The sequence below is a fragment of the Acomys minous genome, assembly GCF_964271855.1.
Source record: "Acomys minous genome assembly, chromosome: 13".
NCBI classification, from domain to species: Eukaryota; Metazoa; Chordata; class Mammalia; order Rodentia; family Muridae; genus Acomys; species Acomys minous.
This window is the reverse complement of record NC_140495.1, coordinates 107376479-107402458: the sequence shown is the minus strand read 5'-3', so window position 1 is coordinate 107402458 and position 25980 is coordinate 107376479. Positions and strand designations below refer to the sequence as shown.

The 25980-nt window shown below is 46.1% G+C and overlaps 2 protein-coding genes across 5 annotated transcripts in view; one reads left to right on the top strand and one right to left on the bottom strand.

Moving 5' to 3' along the window:
- CMTR1 (cap methyltransferase 1) overlaps positions 1-25980 on the top strand; it is a 46072-nt gene that overhangs the window by 12966 nt on the left and 7126 nt on the right. For 3 of the 4 annotated variants that reach the window (XR_014773659.1, XM_084753160.1, XM_084753159.1), the window contains exons 3-16: positions 183-334; positions 2265-2423; positions 8082-8174; positions 10053-10124; positions 11594-11688; positions 11798-11870; positions 14834-15032; positions 16381-16499; positions 19318-19414; positions 19716-19848; positions 20646-20825; positions 23864-23920; positions 24475-24532; positions 25127-25195. Coding sequence is in view for 3 of the 4 variants with exons in the window: in XM_084753160.1 (XP_084609286.1) it covers positions 183-334; positions 2265-2423; positions 8082-8174; positions 10053-10124; positions 11594-11688; positions 11798-11870; positions 14834-15032; positions 16381-16499; positions 19318-19414; positions 19716-19848; positions 20646-20825; positions 23864-23920; positions 24475-24532; positions 25127-25195 (1556 nt within the window). In the remaining variant the exon portion in view is untranslated. The remainder of the gene's footprint in view (positions 1-182; positions 335-2264; positions 2424-8081; positions 8175-10052; positions 10125-11593; positions 11689-11797; positions 11871-14833; positions 15033-16380; positions 16500-19317; positions 19415-19715; positions 19849-20645; positions 20826-23863; positions 23921-24474; positions 24533-25126; positions 25196-25980) is intronic. The other variant, XM_084753161.1, reaches the window with a different exon arrangement.
- Positions 19423-25980, bottom strand: part of CCDC167 (coiled-coil domain containing 167) — a 29001-nt gene continuing 22443 nt past the window's right edge. The window contains exon 5 of the mRNA XM_084753163.1: positions 19423-19459. Coding sequence (XP_084609289.1) covers positions 19438-19459 — 22 coding nt within the window. The 3' untranslated portion in view covers positions 19423-19437. The remainder of the gene's footprint in view (positions 19460-25980) is intronic.

Sequence of the window (25980 nt, the reverse complement as noted above, 5' to 3'; positions counted from 1 at the left end):
GAACATTGGTGACAGCCAAGGCTCTACAGCTGGTGAGAGTAGAAGTTTGACCCTGGGCCACTGTGTGACCTCCGTTTTATGCAGGACATGTACTAGACGCATGTTGAAGAAGTAGAGTGTGAATGTGTGGAGGCAGTTTTATGATACAGTCGCACATACATATTTCTCTCTTTCTTTTTCAGTGTCGGCTGCAAGCCTTAGTGGATCTGACAGTGAGACTGAGGAGAAGCAGCCCTGCTCTGATGATTTCAAAGATGCCTTCAAAGCAGATTCCCTTGTGGAGGGAACATCTTCTCGCTATTCCATGTATAATAGTGTGTCTCAGAAGCTTATGGTACGTCATTCCTTAGAACGGATTTCTAAAGCTGCCACAGGAGAGAGAGAGAAAGAGGACAAGAGGGTATTGGTGTTGGGGGTGGGGCACAAGTTGGCACAGGCTAGGTTTTGAGTAATTTTCCTCTTTCTGGCTGCCCCCCCCTCCCCGACACAGGGTTTCTCTGTGTACTCTGGCTGTCCTGGAAACCACTCTATGGGCTAGGCTGGCCTCACAGAGATCCACCTGTCTCTGCTTCCTAAGTGCTAGGATTAAAGGCGTATGCCACCACCACTCAGCGTTTGGCTGTTGAAATTTAGTAGAGAAGAGCTGGGCATTGTGGCGCACGCCTTTAATCCCAGCACTCAGGCAGAGACAGGCGGATCACTGAGTTCCAGGACAGCCTGGTCTACAAAGCAAGTCCAGGACAGCCAAGGCTACACAGAGAAACTGTTTCGAAAAAACCGAAAGTACAGCCTCCTATCAATAGATATGTCTGTCATATTGGCATCATCCATGAAAAGTGCCAGTGCCTGCTGTCCTGCCCAGAAGTGGATCACAATTCAACATCCTCACTGACTGATGCTGTCCTACGCATGTGTGGATACGCTCTATGACATGGGTGTATGTCAGTAGTTGAAGAGGATTCATGCTGTTTTTGCTCTAGTGATTGCTCCCAAGGAAGGACTCAGTGCCCGTGATTCTGAGGTGTGGAAAATAAATGCAGGTAGCATGGTCTTGTGCATGTAAGGCCCAGCTGTCTCAGCTTTCATACCCACTTGCAGCTATCAAGATGAAAAGGGAAACTCACTCATTTTCCTCTTTAGAATTTAGTGGCTGTACAAAGTTTAGAGAAGCCCACGTTTGCCTTCTGACTAGCTTCACCAACGTCACGGTCTCCTCCTGTAACTTTGTGGATTAGTTTAAGAATGAGATGCACTCTGGCGGAAGTTGTAGGTCAGGGTTCTAATTTGAAGCATATAAGCTTTGGGTAAGTGGAAGATAGAAAGCTTATGATTATGGCACACGCCTTTAATCTCAGCACTTGGAAGGCAGAGGCAGGAGGATTGCAGTGAGTTTGAGGCCAGCCTGGTCTACAAAGTGAGTTCATGACAGCCAAGGCTACACAGAGAAACCCTGTCTCTAGAAAACAAAAAACAAAAAACAAAAAACCAAAGAAAAAGAAAAATAGAACGCTTATGACTCAGTTTTTGATCCAGAAAAAGGGCTTGTGGCTGTTGCACAGAACCCACCCAGTTCATAAGCTGCAGCAGCAGCCTCCAAACAGGACGCAGCCCCCTTTCTCCCCCAATCCCCATTAGATCTCTGGATTGAAGTTGTTTGATTTGGTAAGAATCTGTGGGGTTTGGGCCCCTGATCTTTGATGTCTTACCCTTGTCTAGCACTTCTGGGGTCAGGTGTGCACATATAGACAGGACATTTAAGAAGGCATGTTTGTTCCAGAACTGTCCTCCCTCTCTGAGTTATATGATCCAGACTTTCAACTTACTTTTCCCAACTGAATAGGTTCCTGTAAGCTCTTGTCCTGGCCGGGTAATGTCACATGCCTGGGCAAGGGGTAAAGAAGGTACTGCTTAAAGCTATTGTATCATAAATTAATTTCTTGTTATCAGCTTTACTCTGGATTTCTTTTTCACTTAGTTCGACAAAGTAGCTACAAGGGGAAATTGTGCAAAAATTTCTAGTGAGATTCATTAAGTATTCCGGGTGCTTTCAATTATAGCTCCACAGTCCCCTCACATTCATCCGACTTCAGAATAGACAGTTACTGTCCCACAGTGAGTTATTTATGCTTCTTTTCGACATTAAGCTAAAAGGCAAACTTTAGACCTTGCTCATCTATATTTTTCAAGGTTTATCACAACATATGGCCTGAGATAGGGACTAAATGTCTGTTGACTGAATTAATTGTGATTTGTTCTCTTTTCAGGCCAAGATGGGCTTCAGAGAAGGTGAAGGACTGGGTAAATACAGCCAGGGTCGGAAGGACATCGTGGAGGCCTCCAATCAGAAAGGTCGGCGTGGTTTGGGTCTGACGCTGCAGGGCTTTGATCAGGAGCTGAATGTGGATTGGCGAGATAACTCAGAGGTAACTGATAAGGGTGCAGGAATCAGGAAAGCTGTTGGCATCTTTGTACGGGTGGCTCTCTGAAACCGTATTTTAACAAATCAGTACGCTTCAGAGGCAGTTTGAGTAGGGTGGTTGGGGGGGGGGGCAAAATTAGCATCTTACTTGGAAGGTGTGCTGGCTACATTTATGTCAACCTGACACAAGCTAGAGCCATTTTAGGAGAGAGAATCTCAGTTGAGAAACTACCCCCCAGGTTAGGCAAGCCTGTGGCGCATTATCTTGATAGATGAATGGTGTGGGAGGGCCCAGCCCACTGTGTGGGAATGCCACGCCTGGGTTATAAGAATACAGGCTGTACCTGCCTCCAGGGTCTTGGCCTGCTCGAGTGCCTGCCCTGGCCTGCTTCAGTGATGGACTGTGATGTGGAAGTGAAAGCCAATAAGCCTTTTCCTTCTCAAATTGCTTTTTGGTCATGGTGTTTCATCACAGCGGTAGAAACTCTTAACTGAGACAGATTGAAAAGAACACTCAAGGCCAGGTGTGGTGGTGCACACCTTTAATCCCAGCACTCGAGAGGCAGAGGTGTTAGATGTCTGTGGGTTTGAGGCCAGCCTGGTCTACAGAGCAAGTCCAAGACAGCCAAGGCTACACAAAGAAACCCTGTCTGCAAAAACACAAAACAAAACAAAACAAAACAAAACCCAAAAATACACTCGAGGCAATATACAGAGATAATCAGTTTCATTCTGTTGTTTTCTTTTTTTTTTTTTTTTGGTTTTTCGAGACAGGGTTTCTCTATGTAGCCTTGACTGTCCTGGACTCACTTTGTAGACCAGGTTGGCCTCGAACTCACAGCAATCCGCCTGCCTCTGCCTCCCGAGTGCTGGGATTAAAGGCGTGCGCCACCACGCCCGGCACATTCTGTTGTTTTCTAAGACAAACATCAGTAGATAGATTGTGATAGGAGGAAGACTGACAGGATGTATAGTATATATGATGTGACACACAGTGTGACAGGAGGAAGACTGACAGGATGTATAGTATATATGATGTGACACACGGTGTGACAGGAGGGAGACTGACAGGATGTATAGTACATATGATGTGACACACAGTGTGACAGGAGGAAGACTGACAGGATGTATAGTACATATGATGTGACACACAGTGTGACAGGAGGGAGACTGACAGGATGTATAGTACATATGATGTGACACGCGGTGTGACAGGAGGGAGACTGACAGGATGTATAGTATATATGATGTGACACACACGGTGTGACAGGAGGAAGACTGACAGGATGTATAGTACATATGATGTGACACACAGTGTGACAGGAGGGAGACTGACAGGATGTATAGTATATATGATGTGACACACAGTGTGACAGGAGGGAGACTGACAGGATGTATAGTATATATGATGTGACACACAGTGTGACAGGAGGGAGACTGACAGGATGTATAGTATATATGATGTGACACACACGGTGTGACAGGAGGAAGACTGACAGGATGTATAGTACATATGATGTGACACACAGTGTGACAGGAGGGAGACTGACAGGATGTATAGTATATATGATGTGACACACAGTGTGACAGGAGGGAGACTGACAGGATGTATAGTATATATGATGTGACACACAGTGTGACAGGAGGGAGACTGACAGGATGTATAGTACATATGATGTGACACACAGTGTGACAGGAGGAGGACTGACAGGATGTATAGTACATATGATGTGACACACGGTGTGACAGGAGGGAGACTGACAGGATGTATAGTACATATGATGTGACACAAGGTGTGACAGGAGGAGGACTGACAGGATGTATAGTACATATGATGTGACACACACGGTGTGACAGGAGGGAGACTGACAGGATGTATAGTACATATGATGTGACACACGGTGTGACAGGAGGAAGACTGACAGGATGTATAGTACATATGATATGACACACAGTGTGACAGGAGGAAGACTGACAGGATGTATAGTACATATGATGTGACACACGGTGTGACAGGAGGAGGACTGACAGGATGTATAGTACATATGATGTGACACACAGTGTGACAGGAGGGAGACTGACAGGATGTATAATATATATGATGTGACACACAGTGTGACAGGAGGAAGACTGACAGGATGTATAGTACATATGATGTGACACACAGTGTGACAGGAGGGAGACTGACAGGATGTATAATATATATGATGTGACACACAGTGTGACAGGAGGGAGACTGACAGGATGTATAGTACATATGATGTGACACACGGTGTGACAGGAGGAAGACTGACAGGATGTATAGTACATATGATGTGACACACGGTGTGACAGGAGGAAGACTGACAGGATGTATAGTACATATGATGTGACACACGGTGTGACAGGAGGGAGACTGACAGGATGTATAGTACATATGATGTGACACACGGTGTGACAGGAGGGAGACTGACAGGATGTATAGTACATATGATGTGACACACGGTGTGACAGGAGGGAGACTGACAGGATGTATAGTACATATGATGTGACACACGGTGTGACAGGAGGGAGACTGACAGGATGTATAGTACATATGATGTGACACACGGTGTGACAGGAGGGAGACTGACAGGATGTATAGTATATATGATGTGACACACAGTGTGACAGGAGGAAGACTGACAGGATGTATAGTACATATGATGTGACACACAGTGTGACAGGAGGGAGACTGACAGGATGTATAGTACATACGATGTGACACACAGTGTGACAGGAGGGAGACTGACAGGATGTATAGTATATATGATGTGACACACAGTGTGACAGGAGGAAGACTGAGAGCTAAGTGGAATATCCCTAGTGCACTGTTAAACTTCACATGCTAGGGAATTCTCTCCCTGCTAGGAGTGTCTGGCAGACAAAAGAGCACCTATTGCCCCGTTGAGCACCGGACAGATATGAACCTCTAAAATTTTTTCATCTTTACAGGTTTTGCCGTCCAGGTTCTGAACAAGTGTTTGCTTGTGTGCAGCTCTCCTGCTGTTCTGCTTAGTTGTTCATTACTTGATTGTACTTGTAAGACTAAGAAACATTTTTGCAAGGTTAAGAATCAACTTAAGGGGCTGGAGAGATGGCTCAGAGTTTAAGAGCAAGATGTCTGCTCTTCCAAAGGTCCTGAGTTCAATTCCCAGCAACCACATCGTGGCTAATAACCATCTATAATATGATCTGGGGCCCTGTCCTGGTGGGCAGGCACACATGCAGGCAGGATATTGTATACATAATAAGTAAAGAAATAACTCCTTAAAAAAGAAAAAGAAAGAAAAAGAATCAACTTACACATAGTACCAGGAAAGTACTCAACCACTGAGCAAAAGAGAGGCTTATTTCATTTGCATGCATAGATAGGATTGAAGTTTTATTCATTTTCCCTTTACTTCTCAAGGGTTGAAAGAGGTATAAGTTAAAGCACATGAAACCAGCAATAGTCTGAGACATCAGCATTACAGGGTTGAGGTCAAGGGACAACACAGTTTTCTGACAGTCTGTCTACACAATGGCTGTCCTTAAGCATGTGTGGCTGTGAATGCTGGGAAGCTGCTGGGTTCTGGTCTCTGTGATGTTTCAGCGAAAGAAGACCAGCTAGCCGGGCGTGGTGGCACACGCCTTTAATCCCAGTATTTGGGTGGCAGAGGCTGGTGGATCGCTGTGAGTTCGAGGCCAGCCTGGTCTACAAAGTGAGTCCAGGACAGCCAAGGCTACACAGAGAGACCCTCTCTGGAAAACAACAACAACAACAAAAAACCAAACAAACAGAAGGCCAGCTAACTGTGTATGGAGAGAACGTACTGAGATCTTCTCAGACCCTGACGGGCTCTGCTGCCTTATAGCTATGGACAAAGCAGTGTGGAATTGGGTAAAGATTTATAGTTGTGGCTATATGTAGGCTGAAGCCTTAGAAAATACTCTTTTCCTCCTCCTCATTTGTGTGGAAACAAGTATGTGGTGGTTCTGGTCTATAAAGGAAGCCCGGTGTGGTGGCCCATGCTTTAAATCCTTGCACTTGGGAGGCAGAGGCAGGCAGATCTCTGAGTTCGAGACCAACCCAGTCTACAAAGTGACTCCAGGACAGAGAAACCCTGTCTCGAGGGTGGGGTGTGGGAGGGGAATCTCTTAAGGAGATATGCTATAAAATTTTCCTTCCTTTTTTGGGGGGGGACGGAGCATGAGCTGTTAGTTGTCATAGACCATAATTCATTTTTCTTAGACAGAAGATTCCTGGTAAGGAGGAAGAGTTTGGCTGCACAGTCACTTGGTAGCTGCTTCTTTAAGGCAGAGAAGGTCGGGTTGGCCACAGAGGGAAAGTGCTCAGGGGCTTCTGGAGCTCATGTTTGTAAAGTTCAGGGTTTGACATCTCAGGCAGATCGTCCCCTGGGTAGTTCTGCTTTTACTCAACAAGCTGATGTCCAGTGTGTGTGGGGGTGTCCTGTCATGTACAGCTTCTGTGTACAGACCCTTGCACTTACAGATGTGGGCATGAACAGGAGAGGAGATTGGAACTCACCGCCAGCTTCATGTACAGAGGCTTCAGGGGATTTGCTTCCTAACGTCTCTGTCTGGTGGTGGCTGCCTTGCCTTGAAGCCCTGCGTTCTGCTAGCACTTTCTGCCTTTCAGAGCATGTAATGCTCCCTTTAGTCACAGTGCTTCTGTTTTACTGAGAGTCTCTTGCTTGGGAAAGCCGTCTGTTCCGCTGCCACTCAGGTTAGCCATGAGGATCGGCTTAGAATCCTCATTTTTCTAGCCCAGTGGCACTCAGTCCTGAATCACTGTGTGGTTATTTGGAGACTCAAATATATTCGGTCCCTACCTCAGACCAACCGCAACCAAGTGCTCTAAAAGGCATCACTCTAGAAAAGCTGTGTAAGTGGCTCCAGTGCACAGCAGTGTGAAACCCCTGCTTAGGTCTGCTGAGGAAAGCACTTGAGAAGTTAAGAGTAGCAGCCGCTAGAGGTGAACTTATGCTCTCCTACAGTTGGTGCTGGGGAGACAGCTGCGGGCGCCTGGGTTATTTGTGAGCAGCGTTGAAGGCATTAGGAGGTGAGGCTAACTGCTGCTACTCACTGTTTTGGAGAATATTTATTTATTTATTTATTTATTTTTTGGTGTTTCGAGACAGGGTCTCTCTGTGTAGCCTTGGCTGCCCTGGACTCGCTCTGTAGACCAGGCTGGCCTCGAACTCACAGCGATCCACCTGCCTCTGCCTCCCGAGTGCTGGGGTTAAAGGCATGCACAACCACGCCCGGCTTGAGAATTATATTTATATGACACTGCTTAGTTACTTCTCAGTCCTCATTCTCTTATTAAACACCTTAAGCCAAAGACTTGTCTTCATTCTGCAGTTCGGGTGCTTACACACAATAGGCAATCAGCAAATAATACTAGAAAAAATGAAAGAAACATTGATGACTCAGAAATTTCCTAAAAGATTTGAAACAGCTGTCTTTCAGAAGCTGAACTTCAGAGTTGGAGCTTTCATTTCTCATGTCTGATCACTTGCATTTTGCATCACCAGTTTAGATCCTTCTCGGCCTGGTCCCTTTTGGCGAAACCCTGGTGAGTTGAGGTGGAATCCTGAAGGCCTATCATCTGACTTGTCCACCTTTTTTTTGTTTGTAGGCCAGTGCCTGTGAGCAGGTGTCATGGTTTCCAGAATGTACCACTGAAATTCCTGACTCTCAGGAAATGAGTGACTGGATGGTTATAGGAAAGGTAGGATTTCATTAAAATGTACTCGTTTCTGCCTTTTCTTTCCCTTGAATCTGGTATGCTTACTGAAGTTTTAGAGAAATGTGGAAGATGTGTCATGGGTGTGCCCCAGGAGGTGTGGCATGAAAACTGAAAAGTAGAAAAGGTTATCTCTGCCGTCCATGGAGATGCCTTTGAGTAGCTTGCTATGTGTCAGTGCATTCTCTGGTCACTGGTAGGCTCGCTCAGATAGGTGAAAGGACACCATTCCTGTCCTCAGACTGACAAGGACATTGTCAGCACAGATATTTATCTAATCTCACTCCAGAAAACTGGAAATGAGGTGCGTGATTACCACTGCCATGTGGTCTCTAGAAGTAGGGTGAATTCAGGAGCTCCACAGAGTCAAAGCTTCCTTCATGGCTCTGAGCTTTTGCTCTTTTCAGTCTGATTTTCTCCATATATCTATGGGGATTTTCCAGAGGCCAGTGTATGTACTCTGACAGCTGATTAAAATGCAAAACCAAGTCAGAGAACTGGGCTCCCTTCTTCTTACCAAGCCATACACTGAAGAAATTTCCAGAAATAAACTTTGTCTTGAAAATACGGTTATTTTTGGGAAGGCAGAGGCAGGCAGATCTCTGTGAGTTCCAGAACAGCCTGGTCTCTACAAAGCGAGTCCAGGACAGCCAAGGCTACACAGAGAAACCCTGTCTGAAAACAAAAAAACAAGCAAACAAAACCAAAAAAGAAAATTAGGGTTATTTTAAATAAAGCAATTTAATATATTTTCTCTTTTGAGGTAGTAAACATTTAGGAATCTCAGTTTTGATTTCTTTTTCTTTTTCTTTTTCTTTTTTTTCTGTTCTTTTTTGTTGTTGCATTTGAGACAGGGTTTCTCTGTGTAGTCCCAGCTGTCTTGGAACTCATTCTGTAGACCAGGCTGCCTCAGTCTCACAGCGATTCACCAGCCTCCTGAGTGCTGGAAACAAAGGTGTGCGTCACCACTGCCCAGCTTGATACCTTTAATAAGTTGCTATCTGATTTGTAAAAACAATAACTCTAGGGAGGTTTATTGTTTGCTTTTAGAGTGTTAAGGATTGAACTTATGCATATTAGACAAACATCCTATACTGAACTGTATCTACCTTCAGCAACTGTGACAAATAGAAAATTTGACTCCAGGCTAGTGAGATGGCATAGTGGGCAGAGGCGCTTGTATGTGGGCGTGATGAGTAGAGCCTGATTCCTGGATTGGACAGGATGGGCCGCAGAGAACCAGCTCCTGAGAGTGTCCTCTGAGCACTACATGCATACCATGGTGTGGGTGTCCCTGCACATACATACACACACACACACACCCCATGGGAAAAAATGAAAAATCTTTATGACCACAAAATTTTGGATGCTGTTTTTGAGGTAGTGACACTTCGATGGGCGGGACTGGATCTGACATCCCAGGGGGCGGGGGTAGTTAGATCCCTGTTTTCTGGAAAGTTACAAGTCAGTGCCCCAGTATCAGGCATTTCTCCTTATCTCAGTGAGCAGCTTACTGGATGACAGACATGCTTGTCGTGCCGGGGAGCCCTGTCCTTGTGCCTTTCTGCTCTAGGGGCAGACAGCTTGTGTGTCTCCTCCCTGTGTGCACGTCCCAGCCTCAGCATTTGGGCGTGCTGTGACCATATGGTACTCTACCAGCGCTCCCAGCACACTGCTTCATCTCACAGCCATCTGGAGCACAGCCAGCGGGGTTTGGGATCGTCTCTTCCTGCTCCCAGGGATTGCTGTTTCTTGGCAGCAACCTAAGCCCCTTTCTGCCTCGAGCACTCAGAGCCCTACTCTACCCACTCTGCAGGAAATAGTCACACTTGGTCAGTGTTTATGGTTCTCTTCTCCCTGCAGAGGAAGATGGTTATTGAAGATGAAACAGAGTTCTGTGGGGAAGAGCTGCTTCATAGTGTGCTCAAGTGTAAGGTAAGGCCGGGCTGGCCGGCTGCAGAGCCTGTGGCTGAGGGGGAGGGGGCTTTCTAGTTGTTTCTGTTTGTTTGGCTGGTTTGGTGGGGGTGTAGCAGTGTAGCATTTAAGTTTTTTCTTGGAGATGGGAATGGAAGTAGACATGATGCATACGTCCAAGATAGTATTTTCTGATAAGCATCTGGCCTTGGACTGTTGTATTGTCTATGTGGTCAGCAGTCAGCAGAGGCCTCACTCAACCGCTGTGTCGGATCCTGGTAATGCCCACGGGGCTGCTGAAGTGAAGAGTTAGGATCATCTTTTAGCATCAAATCAGAATTTAAATCTCATTTCTCTAGTATTTTTGCTGTATGACCTTGTACTAGTAGCTCGGTTGTCTCTGAGTGTGTCTTCTCTGTGAAACTGAAGAAAGCACTTCTCTCGGTGGTTGTGAGCATTAGATGAAATTGGGAGTGTGTAACAACACTTAGCCTCCCTTTACATTTATCTTCCGGCCTGATTGCAACTCAGGAAGCACACACCTGGTACTTGCTGAGGAGGAAGTGGGTTAGAAAAGAGTGAAGGCTACTTTACAAAGCTCTGTTTTTCTTTTTTGGGGGTTGAGGTAGAACAGACAGGGTTGGAAATATATCCATAAGATCCCCATATCTCAAGTGAGACGAGGACGGCTGCTTCTAGAGAGAAAGTCATAAAGCAGAGTTAGAAGGTGGGAGTGTTTACGTGTGTGTGTGTGTGTGTGTGTGTGTGTGTGTGTGTGTGTGTGTGTGTGTGTTGTCAGGAAACCCTGGTCTTGACTTGTTTTTAAGTTTACTTATTTATTCATTTAGTTTGGCTTTTTTTTTTTTTTTTTTTTGGTTTTTTGAGACAGAGTTTCTCTGTGTAGCCTTGGCCATCCTGGACTCACTTTGTAGACCAGGCTGGCCTGGAATTCACAGAGATCCGCCTGCCTCTGCCTCCCGAGTGCTGGGATTAAAGGCGTGTGCCACCACGCCTGGCTTTAGTTTGGCTTTTTTGAGACAAGGTTTCTCTGTGTAGCCCTGGCTGTCCTGGAACTAACTCAGTAGAACAGGCTGTTCTCGAACTCAGAGATGTGCCTGCCTCTGCCTCCTGAGTGCTGGGATAAAAGGCTTGTTTTTAAATTTAGAGTTCCCGTAAGGGGAACCTAACTGCTGGGACTTAGATCCGTTGGAAGGTTTGGTGGCATGGAGAAACGATTGACTGTGTGGATTAGCTGTACATAGAGTTGGCTTTCTATGTAGCAGAGGTGGTTTAACCACTAACCAGAAGCCAGGCACCTGCTTCATTGGATTTATTTTATCACTTTATAGGCAAGGTAAGTGAAGGTGGACTTGTGAGCCGAGCTGCAGCAAGGACCCAGTTCCTTTGAGGGCAATGAGTCTCAGGACTCTGGTCCTACCCTAGAGGGCCTGGCATGGTGCTTGCTATAGAATCTCCTCCTTTTTTGGCAGAGTGTGTTTGACATCCTGGATGGGGAGGAGATGAGACGAGCACGCACCAGAGCTAATCCCTATGAGATGATCCGAGGAGTCTTCTTCCTTAACAGGTTTGCTGCACCCCCTCCCTTCCTGTCTGCACAGCTGCACCTTTCATTGAGCCATAGTTTTCCATAGTTCTGGGACTGATCTGTGTTTTCCTGTCTTGCTTTGTTACAGGGCAGCAATGAAGATGGCCAACATGGATTTTGTGTTTGATCGAATGTTCACGAATCCCCTGGACTCCGATGGGGTGAGACTTTGTGGTGCTGAGTGGATTCAGCTTTGGTAGCTTAGAGGGTGCCATTTCTTCAGTGCGGGGGTGTTCCTGCTGAAAGGAAGCGATGCGTTTTGCTGTGCTTTCCCCAGATGGAGTCCTTCAGTGCTTCCTGGTCCCAGGAGTGGCCCAGTGTGCCAGGCCCTACAGATCTGTGATTTCAGCAGGGTCATTTTCTCTTTCTGCTGCTCTGAACAAGCTCTGTGTGGGATTGTAATTATGAGGCTTTGGCCTTTTTCTAGATGCGGTAGAACAAAATGATTTTCTGCTCTGCTACATCTCATTTCTCTGAACATCGGCCGTCCATAATGATAGAGAAAGCAAAAAGGGAAATTTCATTCTAGAATTCCTTTTGGGGTCAAAGCATTTTTACCCACTCCTAGAAAGTTGCTTTCTTTTACAGTGACAGGGCCAGGAGCCAGCTACCCCCAAACTTGTTTCTGCTTCATGAACCCTTATTCTACCAGCCCCCCCACCCCCTCCTTACCCACCAGCTAGAGGAACTTATTTTCAAATTCTTTGATGTTTCAGTTCCACCTGCCTAACTACCTTCTCCATGCTGGTAAAAACTGGCATATAGACCCTCCAGGCTTCACTCATTTCTTTCCCAGGGCTTCCTCCCAATGTTCCCGGGCCAGCAGTCAGTACAAAGGGCTCTTGGAATTAGCATCTTGAGAAGATTGGGTTGATACAATGTTGACTTGATTTTCTGAGCTCCCGGTGGTTCCCTTTAAGGCCCTGCCTAGCAGAAGAGCTCTGCTAAGCTGCTGAGAAGTCACAGAGTCTGGGCTTTTGCCTGTGCATATCCTCAGCACTGGTGTTGGTTACTGTCATGAGAATGAAGTAGGTACCAACTGTAGCATTCCAGTCAAGGTAGACGTTCGTCACATAGGGAAACGCAGCCTGTTTGGACCTGAACTGATTGATAGTGGCCAGGGAGAATTACCCTGTCAGAGCTGTGTCTTTGCCCTCCTGGTAAAGAGGTTTCTCTCACCCTTGGTTGTGTTGTTCCTTCTCATCTTCATCTTCCCTGAGGAGCAGGCCAAGCCCAGCAGGCCTGTGTGTTTTCAGGAGCAGTTGGCAACAGAGGTGGGAACGGCCAGAAGCATGGCCATGCCGGCGTCCCAGGGAGGTTTGGGTCAGACAGATTATTGCCTAAGCACTGGAAAACCAGAAGCTTGGGGTGGTGTAAAGAAGGAGAGAGAAGTATTATAATTGGTCTCTGGTGCTACAGCTTATGGGAAAAGGAAAAAGGACTAGGAAGAAAAAGAAATGAGCTAGAACTGGAAGAAACGAGGGAAGGAGGGGATTTAGATTCTTGGAGTATTGATTGCATCCTATGAGGGATCTCGTGCCGACGGTGTCATTCATCTAGAAGCCTGTGTGTACTGTGATGGACACAGTGAATGTGGGTTCTCACCTCTCTGTCGCCTTAGTGGCCATGAGAGTCGTCGACAGCGCCCACTTTATGTGCAGCATTGCACTTGGCAGGTAAAGGAGGAGACTATGGAAAAGACTACAGTTTTGACTCCAAGAAAGTTGATCTAGTTGAATATAATGTTATTTTGTGGCTACTTTATAGTTTTAGAAAGGCCTTTGCCACAGGTTGCATTATTTAATCCTGCAGCAGCCCTGAGAAATACCTACACTGGTCCCAATTTATAGTTGAACAATTGAGCTTACTAGTTTCAGATGTGTGCTTGTCCTTGCCTGCACAGTGGGGAAGTGGCAGAGCTAAGAACCAGCCATTCCTTCTGTGAGCAGACTCTGGACAGGCCTCTTGCCTCATGACAAGGCTTCTTTTTTTTTTTTTTTTTAAATGACAAGGCTTCTTGCTATGTAACTCAGACTATCCTTAAACTTAAAACAATCCTCCTGCATCAACCTTCTAAGTGCTGGAAGTGCTGGGTGGTATATGTATACTACCATGCACCAACAAGCCACTAGTTTTGAAATCACAAAATGAGATCATATTTAGGTACCTCATGGAGGCTCTGAGTCCTTTGAGTATCGTGGAGATACTTTGAGGCCTTAAGCTTCCTGCTGCCCTTTGACTAAAGAAGCTGTAGCCTGGGGCTAAGGCACCAGTGCTGAGAAACATGTGTTTCCTTCTGTGTAGTGTTTATAGCGCTTAAAATAGCACTGAAACTTATGACTCCTGCCTCATAGTCACTATGCTGACTGCAGAATATTTCATGATATTCTTGCACGTGCTGTTAGGTCTTGGGTGTGTATGTGAATGAGATGTGCCTGAACAGCAGATGGCGCTAGGGAAATCTAAAGTCCAGAATTTACTTTTAATATACTGTACTAATTCTGATTTCTTGGTTTCGACAAACATACCATGGTTGTGCAAACTGTTAACAAAACTGGCAGCTAGATAAAAAGTACAGGACCTCTGCACTCTTTGTAACTTTTATCTAAGTCTTAACTTCCAAAGTAAAGGTAGTTGAAGGACAAAAGAGGAGAAGGAGCCAAGCGGGGACGATTGAGGCTATGGTTGTAGGAAAGGAGGTCCTTGAAGCTGAGAGCAGTTGTCTAATAGTCAGCCCCACCCCGCCCGGCCTTGTTCCAGCTGCTGTGGGCAGGCTGCTTTGTGTTGGCGTCTCTTCTTCTGTCTGCAGTGTTCTGCTCACCAGGGCACAAAGAAGGCACAGTGTGCTGAGCAAACAGCGCTGTGACATGAGAACCCCGCTCAGCCACAGAGCTACTCCTCTCATTAGGACTCTGGGTTGGCCTGGTTGGGGGAAGGTGCTCCTTTTGTGTGAGGAAGCTCCAGCGGGCAGTGATGACTGAAGAAAATGCACGGGTGTTGTGGCCTAGTGGGAGCTCTGGATTATACTTTTTTTTTTTGGCCTCTTCTTCCTTGAGTTCTCCTTCCTTTTCCTCACTGAGTTGTCTGTTTTCCCCATCTCCTTATCTTCCACTTGTCTTTGCAGAAGCCACTACTGAAGGACTCGGGGAGTGACCTTCTGTACTTTGCTGATGTCTGCGCAGGCCCAGGTGGCTTCTCAGAGTACGTGCTGTGGAGGAAGAAGTGGCATGCAAAAGGCTTCGGGATGACGCTGAAGGGCCCTAATGACTTCAAGCTGGAGGACTTCTACGCAGCCTCCAGTGAGCTCTTCGAGCCCTACTATGGTAGGGACGCTCAACAGGGTGGGCGAGGACATATGAGGGTAGCCTCTGTGTGGGAACTTCAAGGCTCTCACTTCTTGTGCTCTTCCACTTCTGTTAGCCAGGGCTCACAGTCTCTGCCATGAGGGACTTGGTTCCCTCTGAAGTGTCTTTAAGCCGCAGGCCTGCACTCCTCTAGGCAGAATCACTTCAAAGCCATATTAATTCCTCCTTGCCAGATCGTGGTTTTTGTGTGGTGATGGGGGATGATGAACTGCCTGATTTCTAGTGATAACTGCAGAGTTATTAACAAGCAGATCATAGTTATATTAACAGTTACTAACAAACAGGTCACAGGCCTAGCTGCAGCCCTGTCTGTTGGTGTGGGCTACACTTACTAGCAGACAGTTTGCTCTGACAAGTAGACTGTGATGTGTCTGCAAATCCTAAATATCCTTTCCTAACAGCCCTTAGTGGAGGTTGATTTTGTTTTGTTTTGTTTTTGCTGTGGTTTTGTTTTGTTCTGTCTGTTTGTTTTTGAGACAGGGTCTTTCTCCATAGCCCTGGCTAGCCTAGGCTTCACTATGTAGATCCAGCTGGCGTCAACTCACAGAGATCCACCTGCTTCAGCCTCCTAAGTGCTAGGATTTGATATTTTGAGAAGGGATCTCACTTTGTATTCTAGGCCAATCTAAAACTCCCTGTGTAGCCCATGTTGTCCTTAAATTTATGGGCAGTCTTCCTGCTCCACCTCCAGAATACCTGTATAGGCACAAGCTTCCATGCCTGGCTAATACTGATTTTTTAAATTTTTAAATTTTATATGGGAATGCTTCTATCTGCATGTGCATCTGCAGGCCAGAAGAGGGCATTAGATTACAGTATAGATGGTTGTGAGCCACCATGTGGTTGCTGGGAATTGAACTTAAGACCTCTGGAAGAGCAGCCAATGCTGTTACCCACTGAGCCATCTCTCCAGCTCCAAATACAGAGTTTTTTTTTATTTTTTGTTTTTGTCTTTGTTTTTTGGTGTTTTGAGACAGGGTTTCTCTGTGTAGCCTCGGCTGTCCTGGACTCGCTTTGTAGACCAGGCTGGCTTTGAACTCACAGTGATCTGCCTGCCTCTACCTCCTGAGTGCTGGGATTAAAAGTGTGCACTACCACGCCCAGCTAATACTGTTTTTTAAACATGGAAGATCCTCTGCCTCCGCTGATGAGTTTTGGCTGGTCAGCTCCCTTTGAGCCCTGGCTTCTGAGAGCAGGAATTGTTTCTTGCTAGTCTATCACCAGAGGCAGATGGGTGCTGGTTCTGAGAGCTCCTGGCCCAGCTGCTGGATACAAGTAAACTCACAGGGCTCCTGTGTCCCGTCAGGTGAGGGTGGAGTTGATGGAGATGGAGATATCACCCGCCCAGAGAACATCAATGCATTTCGGAATTTTGTCCTGGACAACACAGATCGCAAGGGTGTCCACTTTCTGATGGCAGATGGGGTAGGTGACTGTCTCTTTAAGAATGTGTTGTGAATGTAGAGGCTTGTTTGCTGTGCTGGGGACCAAATGTTTGGCCTTGGGCAGATTTACTAAGTGCTCAGCTGCTGAACGTGTGCCCCTCCCTAGCCCTTGAGAAATGCTTTGGTTTTGTTCTTTAGCTGCCCCAGTAAATGGTAACTCACTGTTCATATAGTAAGGATGCACATTTTTTATTTATATATTTTCCTACAATTCTTGTAAGTAGTATACTCTTATGGACGTGTTTGCTGAGCTCACTTAGCAAACAGAAAGGCTGAGGGGCTTGTGAGGCATGGGCTCCAGCTGAAGTCAACTAGGCAGAACTGAATTGGAGGCACCCTGCCATCACTTGTCATCTTGGCTGTTGCTGTTGGAGGCTGTCTGCAGGTGGCCTCCTGAGCCTCTCATGAACTAACAGGTACTTAAGCAGCAGCAGCAGCAGCAGCAGCAACACAGAATTCATGGAGGCTCTTGGCTGGCTCAAGTGAATTTTCAGGGGCCTACCAGAGCAGCCACGTGGGATGCCGAGAGAACCGACCACTACGTTGTTCGGCAGAGGCTCGCTCATCCAGTGATCTCATGCTACAGGCGATCGCTTCTTATGTGAGCCACCACTTACTTTGGAGAGAGGACAGACAGTATGCCATGTGCTACAGGATCACACAGCTGGAGTTGAGAAGAGCCGTGGGAGTTGTCTGTGTGTGGAAGGAAGGCAGTGGTAGAAGGACCTGAGGATGCACTGGCTCCTGAAGCCTTGTACAGTAGGGATAGAAGATGGACAGGGTTGGGGCTGGCTGAGAGCAGATGTGTGGGGTCTGCAGGTTCTGCCTGTTCTACAGGTGGACAACAGGGCTGCAAGGATTTCTGCTTTGGTAGCAGCAGGGCTGGCCTTAACTTTTGATTTATTTCTGTTACTTATTTAAATTTTTCATTGTATATGGCAATATGTTAAACAGGGATAGTCTCTTTGTTTAATTTTTTACTTTATTTATTTATTTATTTATTGGTTTTTCGAGACAGGGTTTCTTTGTGTAGTCTTGGGTGTTCTGGACTCACTTTGTAGACCAGGCTGGCCTCGAACTCACAGTGATCCACCTGCCTCTGCCCCCCAGGTGCTATGGTTAAAGGCGTGCACCACCACGCCTGGCTCTTTTGTTTTTTTAAGACAGAGTTTTTTTGTGTAACTGCCCTGGCTGTCCTGGACTCACTTTGTAGACCATGCTAGCCTTGAACTCACAGCGATCCACCTGCCTCTGCCTCCCCAAGTTGTGGGATTACAGGTGTGTGCTACCATGCCCAGCTTCTGACTTGTGATCTTTTTTCTTTTCTTTTCTTTTTAAGATTTATTTATTTATTATGTATACAGTGTTCTGCCTGCATGTACACTTCACATCGGAAGAGGGTACCAGATGGTTGTGAACCACCATGTGGTTGCTGGGAATTGAACTCAGAATCTTTGGAAGAGCAGCCAGTACTCTTAACCTCTGAGCCATCTCTCCAGCCCCACACAGGGATATTTTCATACAAGTATATTATACATTGAACATATTTCCACTCTCACATTTCCCCATCTCTTTACCTTTTCCTAAAAAAAATTTTTTAAAGGTAGTATCTCAAATAGCTTAGGCTGGCTGCAGACTTTTACTATACGATGAAGTTGGCTTTGACTCCTGACCCTCCAGCCTCTACCTCCCAGTGCTCACTGGGAACAATAGGCACGTACCACCATGCCTGGTTCTGTTTTGAATTCCTAATTAGCTCTGTAACAAACATGAATTTTGAGAAGCATCTGTAAGTCTGGGAGACAATGGTAAGCATCATTTTTATAGGACTGCATATGTGAGATCTGGCCTATGGGGCAGCTTAACAGAAGCCAGCGGCCTCGCTCTCTACTGTAAAATGATAATGTGCAATGCAGTTTGTCCTGTGAACAGCTTAGTAGTGTTTGTCTATCCACCCTGGTGTATAACTGATTTGTAGAACATTTTTGTTTTGTAAAACTGGAGCTGTACCCATTAAGACCAGTCTTTTCTCCCCATGGCCTGCCCCCTTGACTTGGGTATAAGCATGGCTCGTGGCTGGCTGCTCCTTGAGGAAGGGAGATGCTCTGGGAATTGGAGCAGACCTAATCTGAGAGTGTGCCAGCTGGAGACAGGGGCTCCACAGCTAAGAGCAGAGTGGTGGGTACTGTAAATAAATCCTTGCTCTGTCATTCTGTGTCAGGCCTGGGGCCATCAGAGGGCAGTGCAGTGGCAGGGCCCAGCAGATTGTCCTCCAGTCTTCATAGGATCTGACATTTCTGTCTTGGGTTGACCAGTGATAAGCTAGTACTTTCTCTCCCTGGGTTCCATGTGGATTTTTTTCTTTTTCTTTTTCTTTTTCTTTTCTTTCTTTTTTTTTTTTTTCTCGAGACAGGGTTTTTTCTGTGTAGCCCTGGCTGTCCTGGACTCACTTTGTAGACCAGGCTGGCCTCGAACTCACAGAGATCCTCCTGCCTCTGCCTCCCGAGTGCTGGGATTAAAGGCATGTGCCACCACACCTGGCTCCCATGTGAATTTCAAAGTTTTTCTGGACCATTTCTTTGGAAAAGCAGATTTGGTCCTGTGGTCTAGGAGTGATAAAGCAGGAAGGTGGCTCAAGTTCAGCAGTAACTGACCACATTACTTTGACAAAGAAATTGACATGCTGATCAGACAGATGGTGACTGTCTGACACCTCCAGGAGCTCCTGATGAAGATGAGGTAGGGTGTGTGGTTCTCCACCCTTACTTGTCTCTCCTGTCCTTGTGCTCTCCTTTCAGGGCTTCTCTGTGGAGGGGCAGGAGAACTTGCAGGAGATCCTCAGCAAGCAGCTCCTGCTATGCCAGTTCCTCATGGCACTGTCTATTGTCCGCACAGGTGATGCTTCCTCATCTCTCTCCTCAACAAGGACTCACTGAGGCCCTGTATGACAAGAGCATGGGCAGGGGCTAGTTAAGGAACTTTTTAAAAAGGAAGGAGAAAGAATCCCTGTTGTCAGGTGGCTGGTGGCTAGATGAAAAGGCAAGAGGATCCCTAAAGCATTCTCCGAGGCTGGTGACCCCATAAATTGCCTTGGACTTGTATAGAACCCGTCTCAGTCATCTTTACTGGTTAAGGTGACCTCCCCCACATCCTGGAGTAGCCCCTGATTGCCCTGGGCATTTTCTTTCCAATCCAGGGGGCCACTTCATCTGCAAAACCTTTGACCTCTTCACACCCTTCAGTGTGGGGCTCATCTACCTGTTATACTGCTGCTTTGAACGTGTGTGTCTCTTCAAGCCCATCACCAGCAGGCCTGCCAACTCAGAGCGGTAAGGCCTTCCTCTCCGCTAGCCAGCTGGTAGGTCAGAAGTCAGCAGGAAACCCTGTGCTTCTGGCTGGCATGAACTCTCAAACTGTTAAAACCTTGGCTTGGAGATGTGATTCTCCAGAAGCCGGTGTCCTTGTCTGAGTGGTCATCCTCCACACCGGGGTCGGCTTCTAGCTGGGATTCTCATATTGGTAGGAAGGGTGTGACTGTTGGTAAACACACTGAGGGGAATAGAGGCTGGGAATAGGCAGAGGGGCTGCCATTCAGAGGTACTGCAGACATCCAGGCACCCGCATTTGAGGTGAAAGAAGGCTGGTCAGAATTGTCAGGTCGCCTGTCAAAGGCAGATTTTTGTGGAGAGTTTGATGATCTATTACATCTATAATTAACAGCTCCCCGAAGGCTTGTCTGTTGGTGCAGGGCAGTGGGGAACACCCCCGTGGAAGTAGAAATAGTCTTAGAAATAAGGGGAAGATTTTACGTATTTTATTTTGAGACAGGGTTTTACAGGATAGCCCTGGCTGATTTAGAACTTACTACATGGAGCAGGCTAGCCTTGAGCTCAAGAGATCAAATTGCCTGTGTCTACCAAGTGGGATTAAAAGTGTATGCTATCAATCCCTATGAAACAGAAGGACTTGAAGTAACATTTTTTTAAGGCATAGTATGTATTGCTCTTTGAGCTCAAGCTTAAGGTCGAATAGAAAAGCTGTTTAGCTTTGTGACTGCAGCAGCGGGGGAAAGGAGTGTGTAGGGAGAAGGCTCTTGCTGCTTGGAGTGACATGGTGTGTCCTGCAGGTATGTGGTGTGCAAAGGGCTGAAGGTGGGCATAGACGACGTGAGGGAGTACCTCTTCTCTGTGAATATTAAACTCAACCAGCTTCGCAACACCGAGTCTGATGTCAACCTGGTAGTTCCCTTGACGGTGATCAAAGGAGACCATGAATTTAATGACTACATGATACGGTCTAATGAGAGGTAAGCCAACTGTCTGTGTCTGTTGGTACCACTGGGGTATTAAGGAAGCCTAGAGAATGAAGGACCAATGACCTACTGGCTCTTGGAACATCCTAGGACTTCAGCTACCTTTTGGTTACTCTGTTCTATTAGCATGTCCTGTCCCAAGGGTGGCAGGTGGACCGCTGGCTCCATAGTCCCGCCCACAGGAACCTGAGACTGATGGTGAACAGAGAGGCTGGAGTTACAGGCAGTTGTGAGCCTCCCCTTATGGGTGCAGGGAGCTGAACCTCGGTTCTCTGCAAGAGCAGTATGGGTTTGTTTTTGTTTTTGTTTTTTGTTTGTTTGTTTTGTTCCCCCAAGCAAGGTCTTACGTAGCCCAGGTTGACCAGGCTGGCTTCTAACTCAGAGATCTGCCTGCCTCTTGCCTCCCAGGTGCTAGGATTAAAGGTGTGTGTCATGCCCAGCCACTGCAGTATGCATTCTTTAACTGCTCAGCTATCTGTCTGGTCATTTCTCTTTTTCAAGACTTTTTTTAAGTGTTAGTGTTTTGTTGTATTTTTTGTTTGTTTGTTTTTGTTTTTTTGAGACAGGATTTCTCTGTGTAGCCTTGGCTGTCTTAGACTCACTTTGTAGACCAGGCTGGCCTCAAACTCACAGAGATCCACCTGCCTCTGCCTCCCGAGTCCTGGAATTAAAGGCATGTGTCACCATGCCCAGCTGTTTTGTTTAGTTTTAATATTGAGTTAAAGGACTATCCCTTTATGTACTTTAGATATTAATCTCTTACTAGACTTGGATGTGAGTATTGTCTCCTGCTCTGTATTTTTCACTGTGGCCTGGCTTATCATTTCTCTTATCACTGCACTTATGTTGCGAGGCTTCCTCTCTATCTTCTTGTAAGATTCTGTAAATTTAGCCCTTGTGTTGAAGCTCTTCCCCACCCTCAAGGTCTCTCTGTGTAACAGCCCTGGCTGTTCTAGACTCACTTTGTAGACTAGGCTGGCCTCAAACTCACAGAGATCTGCCTGCCTCTGCCTCCTCAAGTGCTGGGATTACAGGTATGCACCACTGTGCCCAACTGAAATACTTTATTATTATTTTTTTTTTTTTTAGATATAGCATTAATTAATGGTCCCACCTCATTTTTTCAGATTTCCCAAGACTGTCCTTTCTCTATTAAATGGTCTTGGCACACTTTCCAAAAATCTTTTGCTATTTCATTAGCAATGCTAATAAATAGTAGTAAATGAGTATTTATTTCTAGGCTTTCTATCTTGTTCCATTGGCATGTCATCTGTGAAGTGAGATCATTTTTATTTCCTTTCCAGGTTGAATAACTCAAAAGTCTTTAAATTTTATAATGAAAATCAATTAGGCTTTTTTCTTTTTCTGGTGAATGATTTGTTTTCTCTCCAAAAGCCTAGAGTTTGCAAGCTCTGTATAGCCTTGGCTGGTAAGAACTTGTTATCCTCCTGCCTCAGTGATCATCTTGCGTGCTAGGATCGCAGTATCTTCTCCTTGGTATTTCCTGACACACTTAGTCTTCCTGGAGAACCAAGTTCCTATTTGCAGTCATTCCATTTCAGCCTATAGACTTTAGAGATAATCTCTTCAGTTTTTGTCTATTTAAAAATGCATATCTTAGTCAGGCATAGTGGTGGCACAAGCCTTTAATCTGACCACTCAGGAGGTAGAGGCAGGAGGATCTCTGTGATTTTTCAGGGCAAGCTGAGCTACATGAGACCCTGTCTCAAGAAACAACCTATAAAATAGACACAGGAAGCTGGGCGTGGTGGCACACACCTGTAATCCCAGCACTTGGAAGGCAGAAGCAGGCGGATCTCTGTGAGTTTGAGGCCAGCCTGGTCTACAAAGCAAGTCTAAGACAACCAGGACTATTATATAGAGAAATCCTGTCTTGAAAAAACCAAAATACATACATACACACACGGAAATGTTTCTTTTTAAGGAACATTTTAATTGCCTATGGAAATTTTCTTTTACTACTTTAAAGATATTACTCCATATTTCTCACCTCCCTTTCTTCTCCTTTCTTCTGGTGGAAAGCTATTAGGTTTTTTGTTTTTGTTTTTAAAATATTTTTATTTAGTTTTAATTTATGTGCATTGGTGTGAGGGTGTCAGATCTTGGAGTTACAGATAGTTGTGAGCTGCCATGTGGGTGCTGGGAATTGAACCCAGGTCCTTTGGAAGAGCAGGCAGTGCACTTAACCACTGAGTCATCTCTCCAGCCCCGAAAGCTATTAGGTTTTAAAAATATCCCTTTCGATTTGTTTCTGTGTGTCTGTGCACATGACTGCCATTTCCCACAGAAGCCAGAGACCCTGGGTCCCCTGAAGCTAGAGTTCTAGGTGGTTGTGAGCCATTTGCTGTGGGTGCTCTAACCACTGAGCCACTGCTAGCTCCCATTATTAACTCTGTTACTATTTTCCTGTGTATCACGTGTCTTTTCCTCTGGTTGTTTTTAAGAGGCCAGAGGTTGACATCAGGTGTCTTCCTTGGCTGCTCTTCACCTTTTGCATTGAGGTAGAGTCTCTCGCTTAAACCTAGAGCTCACCAGCTCACCTAGTCTAGCTAGCCAGCTGGCTCCAGGAATCCTGTCTCCACCTCCTGAGTTTTGAGATTACAGGTGAGTTGCCAGCGCTTGACCAGCATTTATTCAGGTACTAGGGATTTGAACTCCGATTCCAAATGCTTGCAGAGCCATCTCCCCAGCATCCTTGATAGTTTTTTAAGTGCCAGACACTGTGTATAAAGGCTAAAGTCAGTGTGGCTGGTTTGTTAGTGCTATCTGCAGTCCAGGTGGGTATGGACTTTGCTGTTGCTTAGTTTTTCAAGGGTGGGTGGGCTAAGAACCTTCTTTTCAGCAGGCCTGTAGTCTGAGTGTCTGGTCTGAGTTTAGCTCATCTGTGTTCTGCTCTCGGTCTGTAGGCCCCATGTAACTGCTGGGTGGGTCCCACCTACCTCACAGCACACAGGCGGCCTCTCTTCCTGCTACACTTCTCTGTTGATGTCCTTGTATTTGTTTTCTCCTAGCTACTGCAGCCTGCAGATCAAAGCTCTGGCCAAAATCCATGCCTTTGTACAAGACTCGTGAGTACTGTCCATTTTTCACCAATTTCAAAGAAGGCCCTTGCTTTATTCTAACCACCAATTGTGTTTCTTCTCTCTCTCTCTCTCTCCCCTCTCTCTAATATTTTGTTTGTTTGTTTGTTTGTTTTGAGACAGAGTTTCTCTGTGTAGCCTTGGCTATCCTGGACTCCCTTTGTAGACCAGGCTGGCTTTGAACTCACAGCGATCCGCCTGCCTCTGCCTCCCGAGTGCTGGGATTAAAGGTGTGCACCACCATGCTTGGCTCAATTCTGTTTCTTTAGCAGTGACTTAAAAGCCACTCTCAGGGTTCATTTTACCTTGTGGAATATCAGCATAGTGACATCTTTGAGAACAGAAGGGAAATCAGAATGTGCTGGTGGGTGGAGGGAAGACTGCACAGGAGAGGGGCTGCAGGTGGTGGGAAAGGAAAGCTCTGAGCTGTCTGTAGAGGTCATTCCTGTATGTGCACTCAGGTGTTCTCTCTTGCAGGTGTACCTCTAAGCAGGTAAGAGGCCATGTAGGGTCTTCATCTTGTTCTCATCTTGTTTCTCCAGGACCCTGATTGAGCCTAGGCAGGCAGAGATCCGGAAAGAATGCCTCCAGCTGTGGGAGGTAAGCAGCCCATTGTTACTCCAGGCCAGGAAGCTGTAGTTGAGAACAGGCTTGTCACTTTAACTCTCCACCTCACCTCGTTGGCATGTTACCAGTTACCTCCTTGGCCCCCTGACAGCTTGGCCTGCGGCTGGGTCAGAAGGACAGACAGGTTCTGGGTAGGCTGTATTTTGCCCTGATGGCTCTATGTAGTAATATTCGTAGAGGAAAGATTTGGCTTTGGGTTATGTCGACATAATGACTTGTCAGGGAGTGAATGTTGCACCTTCAGCTCCCTTGCAGGCCTATTTGCTTGCATGCCATCTCTTCTTCTCCATCCTGAACCCATCTCCCACACAGAACAGAGCACTTCAAAACCAAAGCCAGAGCTGGAGCTCAGTGGCTAAGAGCACTAGCTGCTCTTCCACAGGACCCAAGTTCAGTTTGCAGCATCCACATGGTAGCTCTCACCTGCCTGTAACTAGTTCCTGGAGATCTGAGGCCCTCTTGGCCTCTGCAGGCACCAGGCACCAGGCACACACACATGGAGTACACAGACATACAGGCATGCAACATGCCCACATACTTAAAAAGCCCTTTGCTATCTGCTTTCAGATTCCAGACCAGGCTCGAGTTGCTCCATCTTCTTCAGACCCCAAATTCAAGTTTTTTGAGCTAATCAAGGTAAATGTGGCTTCTGTGGCACCATATGAGAGGCCTTTTTCTAGGGGTGGAAGGTGTCAATCTGGCTTTCGTAAGGATTGAGAAGGCATCAATCTTCAAACCTAAAGAAGTGGACTAGTCTCCACAAATGAGCTGTATTATATGGGGTTTCCCAAGGTCACTTCAGGCCAGCAAGACTCTTGTCCTGAGATGGGCTTGGGTTAGCATTCTGACACCCAAAGGGTATGCTGGTTGCTGGGGGGGCCAGCCCCAGTGGCTGACAGGGTGGCCTGAAGTCAGTGAGGGAGGAATCAGGCACAGTGGTCAGGGGAATCTTGGAGCTCTGACTGACTAGCAGCGATTAAGCTGCTTCTTTCTTTATATAAATTTCACAGAACAAAGACCAAAGATTATCCAAGAAGTACAGATTATATCATTTTGTCTCCAGACATGTGTTTGATTTTTCATTACATGTCCAGGGATACAAGTTCAGTCACAATTAGAAAGTACAAATAGAACAGATTTATTTTTATTATTGGCCCTATAGCCCCAACTCAAAGAATCTAAAGAATGTTTCTGCCAAAGCAAACACATTTATTATATGACAGTCTGCTTTTAGGCTGGCAGTGTTTGTAGCTTTAAAGCACTCCAGACAAATAGAAAATAGCTAAATAGATCTGTTTATCAATAGCAAATACTAATACCTAGCCCCTTTTACTATATCCTTTCATCATCTACGCTACTAAGTAGGAAAAGTTATTTTAGTCTTATTTAATGCATTCTATTCCCCTAGGGGTGTACCCTGA